Below are 9,270 nucleotides of genomic sequence, written 5' to 3' on the forward strand. Positions count from 1 at the left end.
CCTCAAATGTTAGAGTATTTAACGCTCCTTCATTTTTTTCAATTATCATAATGAAAACAACATACAGTTTGAGTTGAAATAAAATCATGAACTTATTATATTTTATTGAATCACTTTTGCAGGTTTAAAAATGAATCGCTTCTTCGTGCTGTTATGAAATTTGCCAATTATGAAATCCGTAACTCTGCAGAGCGTTGAATTTGCAGTACAGTCGCGAACAATAAGCACTGCACAATAATGCAAAAAAATTATAATGTCATCTTTCAGAATATTTAAAACTTGAACATTGAATAATTTTACTAAGGAGAACAACTACATTGACTAATTTTAAATGCTTTTTGAAGTCTTTTTTATTTAGTAGTCTTATCGTAGAACAAAAGTTTAAAACCAGAGTGTTGGAGATTTTGGTCGGTGTCGGAGTTTTTCAGGGATCGGATTCGGTGTCAGATTTGCTCATCCAACTCCGGAAAATGTTATAAATTTGAAAAAAAAATTTTCCGAAATTTTTTTTAAGATTGTGTTTTCCAGAAAATGTAGCGATATGCAATCTTTTTTAATACTGAAAATATATGTTTTAAAACATAAAAATAAGAAAATTTTACTAAGAAAAACGATTACATTGAATTATTTTAAGTGCTTGTTAAAGTATTTTTTGTTTAGTAATGATGATAAGGTTAATTATGATGCAAAAGTTGAAAATTTTTTTGGGGAACATAACCCGGAGTCTGGATGGAGTCGGAAATTTTTACCCGGAGTCGGATTTTTTTTGACGAGCCAAAGTTGGATATTTTTCATCAGATTTTGACACTCTGGTCGAAACTTGGAGTCTGAAAATTTTTAAGAAGTCGGAGTTGGAAAAAATTGTATCCGACCTCTAACACCTGCATTACAAATACCCAAAATTTGTTAATAATGATGATAAAATGTTTAATATTTTTCTACACAATCATTATTTGTCTTCACTCAACATAGCACCTCATATTAATCACATTCTCACAAAGGGTTTTCAAACATTTCACACATTATAAACACTCTGCTCACATGGTCTCAGAGGCATCAAATTATTCAAATATCATTGAATCGCTTATCATCTCACACATCAAATATGCAGCTCCATCATGGTCAGGTTTTGCTACACAACAACTTCAACCTTTCAACAAAAAATTAAATCGCCGCAACTGTCTACCGCATCGTATCCATCCTACTGTCACTCATATATTCAATAAATCGATTCAAGATTAGTCAGGAAAGTAGATACTTACAACAACCACATCATCCATCTTCTACTGCCACCAATCAAAATTACTACACACGACCTTCGTCAACGCAAGCATAACTATCAAGTCGCCACTCAATCAACTTATCAGGGAAAGACCTTCATCACAGAACACCTCAAATATATTAACACTCAGTAAATATTTGCCATTTTTCAATTTTGTCTACTTTTTCTTTAATGAGCTTACTCTTCAACTGGTCAATTAATTATTTTTATTTATTCGTTTTTTCTCCATGGTTATTATGGTTGAACATTCTAACTCTTTTATTTATCTTCTGTTATTATTTTATACTATTGCCTTGCATGTTGTAACATTTTCTGCTTCTGTCAAACTCTGATTTTAAAAGAATAAAAAAATTGTAGATCGTGAACATGGCTGTTTGAAGATTGTTAACACTCAAAAAAACCAAGCCCGAAATTTGAGTTCATATTAGAGTTATTTGCAAGATAAGATGTAAAATCTTAAATGATAAAATATGCAAGGTGTATTGCGGACGTTTTTTGCAGCATCATGTAAAAAATATTGAATGAGTATAAAACAAAGAATAAATAGAACTTACTCAAGTTCCATGTTTTTGTACTCATCTGCATCACCAAGTTTCAATTTCACAGAACAGCTAAGATTCAACATTTTTCATGTATACAAATAATTGAATACCAAAAATTAGAAATGTAAAAACAAATGAAAAAACTCAAAAAACTCAACATATACCTGACAGATGATGTGACATTAGTAAACCGCCCACAATCATTGTCCTTGACTTGAACGTTTGCGTACGGGATCGTCAAATTCTTTGATTTGTCCACTATCAAGTCATCAAAGTAGAAGAGGAAGTTATCAGATTTGATTAGTTCCCGACCGTCATCCTCTGCAGCCAACAAATGTCTGCTGCTTGATGCCAAACCTCCATCAGAATCCTATTAAAATTCGTTCAAACATATTTCACAATTATGTTAAAATAACAATAACCTTAACAAATTGATAAAGTTATAAATCAGTGGTCTTCAACCTAATTTTATTCACCGCCCCTTTCGTGTATTTTTTCTTAAAAAAATCACCCCCTACAAACACGGGAATAGAAACTTGAAGCGAAGGCAAATTTAAAAAATATTCATTTAAAAGCCTATTAAATATTATATATTATATAATATATATATATATAGTCTTCGTCTACCTGGACTCTCGCTTTCTGATTTCTGCAAACAATTGAAAGCGCACTTGTTTAAACAAACATTTTTATTCTTGTATTTGACGATCAACTTATTACGATATGTTTTTTTATTTTTATTTGTTCTACTTGTAAGTGCTTTTGAGAACTATTTATTTTAAAAAGCGCTGTATAAATTTTTGTATAATAATAATAATATAATATGTGTTATCTAAGTTGCATGAAAATATAAACAACAGTAAACCATCTCTTCTTTGATTCTTAGATATGAGTTCGGCATTTGACTGTGTCGACCATTGCATTCTTCTGAAACGTCTTAATCATAGATTTGGAATAACTGGCTCTGTTGAACAATGGTTTCGGTTGTACTTAACAAACAGAACTCAGCAGGTAATCTACAAGAATAAGACCTCTTCAGTTCAAACGATAAGATTTGGTGTTCCACAGGGCTCGGTTCTCGGACCGATCTTGTTTATTCTTTACACCTCTGAAATTATTGAGGCGATCGGATTACATGGTTTGGAGTGTCATGCATTTGCAGATGATATTCAGCTTTTTGCCACAGAATCCTATAGCAACTTTCATCTGCACTGGTTGATGGTCAAAAAAAGAATTTTGTTCAAAATATCAACAATCATATTCAAATGTACGAAGGGAATGGCGCCAGTTTATTTGAAAGAAATGCATGCACCGAAACAACTGTCTTTGTCTTTTAAAACTGTCTGCTTAAGGTCTGATGATGACAGAAAAATTTTTCAAGAAATTATTGAAATCATTTTTGTTTTCATTATAAGATTTGGTTTATCGTAGCAATTCAACTTTTTTTTTAGATAGTGCTTTTGAGAAATATTTTGTTTGTAATTAGCGCTATACAAATTTTCGAATAATAATAATAATATAATTGACGATCAGAGGAAAAGATCATTCTTACTGTCAAGCTAACATGTCATTCATTAATTTCCTAGTCAATTACTGAATATTTATCTGAAAATAAACATTTTTGAGTTAAAACTGCATATTATTAAAATGTAATTTTCCACATTTAATATTAATAGTTGAAATAATTAAAATCATGAATTTCAGCTGATAAGAACCTTACTCTTCACGCACCTTGACAATATTACAAATGTGAGACTTTAAATTCGTCAAAGCCAGTCGAAGGTCTCCTCCGTTGCCTACATCCAGTCTATTTCTTAGCTTGTTCATAAGCTTGTTACAGCACTAAATCCAGTTTCAACCATGTATGTTAAAGGAGACGCTAATAACAACAATTCTATTCTTGACCACAACTTCGTGTGTTTAATGTTAACATTTTGTTGCAGCAACATCTCAGGTATACCTCCTTCATTGAAATTCATTTTACTGATTTCATCATTTTGTAGTTCCACTATTTCCTCTTGCAAATCAACTTCAGTAAAAGATGTTTCAAAAGAATTTAGCATCCATACTTCAACTTTAAATTTATTATAACCTGGAAGCAAATTGTCATATCTTCCTTGAGCATTTTTAGATGAGATGCATAAACGTCAAAGTCTTCAGGAAGTATTTCATTTGTTAACGGAGTGAGTCCAGGAAAAAGCTAGCTTACCAATAGTTTGAAAATATTTAAAAAAACTGTAATTTAAAAGTATATACATCCAAGTTGTAACCGCTTGATGCGTATTGAAGCCAAAAGAAAAGACACAATACTTGCAATAAAAAAACAACATAATTAAAAGATAACATAATTAAAATACTGTATAATAATATCAAAAGAAGCAGGGTAATTATTTTTTAATTTTACTTCGCCAATAAATACGTTGACGAAAATTACATGTTTATTCAGTTAAAAATTCTCTCACATCATTCCCCTTTAAAACATCACACCCCTACAGCCCCTTTTGTTCCAAGTGCTCCCCATTTTCTAAAATCACCTCCATTGAAAACCACTGTTATAAATCATTGTAAAAAAAAATACATGCCTCATTACTCTCATTAGCGGTGTAATATGCAGTAAAAAACTGGTTGGAGGACTTGAAATGGGACACAATCATTCCAATCAATTTATCTGAAGTATCAATATAGGTACAGATTAATTCAAAATTATTGCAAAAAGTCATCATTAACTCCTTTAATCATGTGTGTGAAATAATTTTTAAGTAAATAAATTAACAAAAAATAAAACCAAAAAAATGCACTTTTAATTTCCAACCAATAAATAATCAACCACTGAAATATCGCCACAGCATGCAGATGTGCATACCATAAACTTTAATATGTCCTAATCTCCAATTTCCATTCTGCCCTAAAATGTCATAGCAGTAGGTGATAGTTCCATGCAGGTAACTGAATCACCTCACTCCACCCACCCTTTAATTTTAGTTTTAAAAACCAGGGAAGACAGTAAAAATTGTCTTTCTTATACTTAAGTCAACTTTTCGTTTATTTAAAAAGCTTAGTTTTATATTCAATATAAATTACAAATTTTTATTGAAATACCAGGGTATTCTCCAAATCAATTAGAAATAACTAGTGATTATGAAATATCTATCCACCAACCAATGTCACGTCACCAAAGTTGTGCAAGAATTCTAATTAGAGCAATTTTAGAATGGCTACTTTGCACCATGATGCAGTAACTGAAATGCTCTATGAACATTTTTAACTCAATTAAAATTTTGTTTTTGTTACATTGGTTGGTCCTTCATTATTATAATTCTTCTTACAATGTGGACCACATGACTTACCTCATATGAAGCAAGAACTCAATGATGTAAAACTTTAGCTATTCAACAGTTGATTAATCTTTGATTTGCTATTATTATCCAAAACAATACAATCAATAAAATAAATCATATTTGATAAAAAATGAACAAAACTAAAAAATTTTATAAAATTTTCAAAACCGACCAATTTCTTTTTGACTCAATTCAGAATGCGAGAAATCAATGATGAACAGATTTTTCTTCGAGTTTGTAGAAAACATTGCATTGAGATCCTTCGTTTCATGTAAATTCTTGGCATTTATTTTGAGGACATAGAAGGAATCATCACTTTCGAAGATTTGTGAGACAGCCAGCGCTGCATGTTCAACGTTGGGTAGGAAGGAGGACACGTAATCTGACATGAGCATCTGAATTGTGAACAACATCAAAACAAGTATGAATAAAAAGATAAACATGTATAGAAAAGTTTACTAAAATCTTCATATAGAACTTGGAATTGAAAAAAAGTTTAATCAAGAGAAAATATGTAAATACATAAATTCATTTCCATAAATCTTCATAATCTTTATCACCCATTAACTTTTTGTTTTGTTGCATGCATAGTAGAATGTTTGAGGTATGAAATGTATGCATGCATATAAAGCAGAATTAATGTACAAACAAGATAATCAATGATGAAAATTAAACAACTTTCAAGTTGTCGTAATCCTTCTCTTCCTGATCTTCACCAAACACAGATCCGTGGAGCAGAATGTCAGACAAGGAAAGCTTATCAGTGAAATGTTTTAAGGTTGAACATAAAATATTCTAGAACATCACCATAACTATTACTATTATTAACCATAAAAATTCAAAATAATCATCTTAAACCTTCCAAACCTGTTAAACAAACATTCATTACTTTATTCAATTATCAGCAGCAGACAACCTTATCTTGAATGAACAGTAGGACATTGTCAGCCACTTTTGAAATGAACCTGCTTTGAAAGTCAAACTTTGAGGTGAAATGTCCAGCAAACACTTGGGAAAATTCTTTCTCTCTGCAATTTACAAGCAAATCTATAACAGTTATTTGTGTTAACATTAACTCCAAGTAGATAACTATAGAAAACAACAACGAAAATTTTTAAATAAATGTAATAGCACATGGTAAACTTCTTCCGGATAATGATATTTACTTTGAATTTACTTTCAATATAATTTTTTATCCAAAATTATTTTCCCAAAAAATTTTCACAAGTGTTTTTTCTGTCTCGTAAATTTTCAATAAATAAATATATTTTCTAGAATTCTTTTCACAATAATGTGTGCTAATTAACATGAACAGCAAGCAATGTAGTCAAGTGATCAAGAGAATGAAATTTTTCAAAAATTGTTTAAGACAAGAAGAAGTCAATTTAAGAAGTAAAACAATAAATAATATGTTAAATAATGAAAAACTGATCTGATGTCATTTGTGGATTGACAGTTAGCTTTTAGTTTAATTTAATAGTGAATATTTATAATTAAAATGTGTTCAGCTTCAGTGCTTTGTTTTTTAAATCTAATCTAAAGCTCAAACTTTTTCTGTTGACTGAAATAAAATAAATTTATTAAATTGAGCATCTGACACACACATAATTATAATACATATAAAATACAAAATAGCAACAAATTTTTAAAAAATTTAGCGTAAATGTAAATAAATTAATTATTTATAAAAAAGAAGATAGTTGTTGAAGCCAAACCCTCTCTAATTCATTTCAGACTTTGTCAGTTTTAATTTTAATTAATTAAATTATTTTTAAATGATTTGTGATGCTGATGAACAGTGATTATTCAATTATTAACTTTATAAAATGTAAAGGTAAACTAAAGTTAAAGTAACTCGCTTGGACTTTAAATATTAATTAATTAAATTATTAAATTAATATTTAACACACACTATGAAAAATTTCTTTCAATTTATTTTCATTTCTTCCTCATACATCCTAGCTGACTTATCCAACGAATTAACGCTAATGATTAAGATTAACATTATATTATGTCATTAAGATTATTAACTCATTAACTAACGAATCTATTACATTTTTATCCAATATTTTAAAGCTAAAAGTGAAAAAGTCTCTTTTAATTTTTAACTCATGCAACAAAAAGTTGGGAACTGTTTTAAATTTTTAACGCAGTACTGACCTGTCGTTCGACCACATGAAAACTGGGACGTATTTATTTTCATGGCTGCTAACCAGAACTCCGTAAAGAAGCACCAACAGTGTCACCGCAATCTTCATCATTTTGAACAATTTTGCAAAAACCCAAATCGGTTACGTTTATTTATGTTCGTAGCAAATGATATGCAGCGCGCATATATATACCGACACGGTTTTTGTCAAATTACCGACTTTTTCAGCATTAAAATATTTGGTAAAAGACGGTTTTAAATCGATCGAAATAATTTTAAAAGTTTCAAAGCCAACTTTAAAAAAGTTAACAATAATTTATAAAAAATTTGTAAAATAAAAACAGAAAATGTTTAGTCAAATTATCTCGAAACTTTCAAGTTCAGTCATACGATTACATCCTCGCCAGGCAATAATAATAATAACCACGTGATATAAAATCCGGTCTTATCAAGTTGTGTCAGAGAAGGCGACCGACCAGCTGAGGCGTGTTTTGCTAGGCGGGTAAGTGAATTTTAATTCAATGGTGCTACCTGTACTACAATTTACATAGCTCATTGACAGAAAATTGCCTAATTTTGCCGAAACGTTACTATATTGTGAGGTTTCCGAATATAATATATAGAAATAATCAAAAAGAATATTTTTACGAAAGCGCGGTGCAGATGTAGCAGATATTTTCTTCCAGTGCTATAGCAAGTTCACACACAGTGCATCCAATTATCGCTCCATGTGTCTTAAACTTAATCCTTCTAAATTTGAATTTATTTGTTTTAATAAATCTAAACGCTCTATTACTATTATTACCTCTATTATCATGATTCTGAAACTTTTGTTGTTTCTCCCAGGTTTCGTAGTCTAGACTTTATTTTTGAACCTAACATGTCTCTTTCTTTTCAGATTAATAGTGTTGCTAGAAGTTCATACTTTCAACTACGTGGAATAAAAAAAACTTTTGCCTTTTCTTGACGATCCTAGTTTTCTTCGTGTTACTTTTTTCGTTTTATCTTGGATTGATTATTGTAACTCGCTCTACTATGGTTTTCCTGTTTCTAGACTCTATTCTTTAAGTAGAGCTTTTGACTCTGCTGCTCGTCTGGTTGCTCGCGCCCCTTTCATTTCTCATATATCTCCATATCTTGTTCTCTTGCACTGGCTACCTATAAAATATTGTTGTCACCCTTTGACCTCGTAACTACCACACCAATGTTTTAACTTCATAAGTGTTCGTTAATCCGTAGGCTCAAGATTTTCGATAGATAAACACAACTGCTTCAAACGCAAACTTTGTTTAACGTTTATTTGAATACCAAGAGCAATAGAAACAATAAACTAATCCAAGTAACTATATAAATTACATCTACTCCTTGGCTTTATTTGCTGGAATCCTGTCTGTAAACCTGGCAACGCAAGACCTATATATAGCCTAGATTTTTAACATAGATTCAATATTTCTTTACAATCCTCTAATCCAAAAATTAAAAACATAGCAAAGATAATAATAATTAGGATAACAACAATATGGCGCAATTTGATAATTCTCGTGATTATAACATTACCTCCACCTTAGAGTGCTAGCCCCTAAAATAGGCGTTACTTCTTTATTTTGGTAAATAGGGATAATCTATTCAAATTAACAACTTTCATTTTTGTCGATTTTCTTCCATGTTCATAGGTCCTATAGATCAAGTCCTTTATCTTGTTAGTGATCTTTTATCGACCTTTCCAATTTCTTGGAAGTTTTGCCTGGTATCTTTTGTACCGATCTTTCAATTTTTTGAGAGTTTCGCCGGGAATTGCCTTTTTCTGCGCCATAATTTGTACAACTAGACCAGGTCTTTGCTCTTAATCCCTGCGTTATTTCATTTCGAGTCATGCCACTTTTTCTTTGTTGCGATTCTTCTAGCCATACGCAGACGTTGTATTCTTGTATTGATTTTGTCTGCACTTGAAACAAGTTC

The 9,270-nt window shown here is 30.6% G+C and overlaps 1 protein-coding gene across 1 annotated transcript; it reads right to left on the reverse strand.

Moving 5' to 3' along the window:
* Nucleotides 1-4,305: 4,305 nt before the first annotated feature.
* Nucleotides 4,306-7,423, reverse strand: HELRODRAFT_167024 (hypothetical protein; the record flags this gene model as incomplete). The annotated part of the gene is made up of 5 exons (XM_009012169.1): nt 4,306-4,373; nt 5,335-5,557; nt 5,841-5,918; nt 6,079-6,190; nt 7,323-7,423. The coding sequence occupies 5 exons, from the start codon at nt 7,421-7,423 to the stop codon at nt 4,306-4,308; spliced, it is 582 nt and encodes a 193-aa protein (XP_009010417.1).
* Nucleotides 7,424-9,270: the final 1,847 nt, after the last annotated feature.

The sequence above is a fragment of the Helobdella robusta genome (assembly GCF_000326865.2).
Source record: "Helobdella robusta unplaced genomic scaffold HELROscaffold_10, whole genome shotgun sequence".
Classification (NCBI taxonomy): domain Eukaryota; kingdom Metazoa; phylum Annelida; class Clitellata; order Rhynchobdellida; family Glossiphoniidae; genus Helobdella; species Helobdella robusta.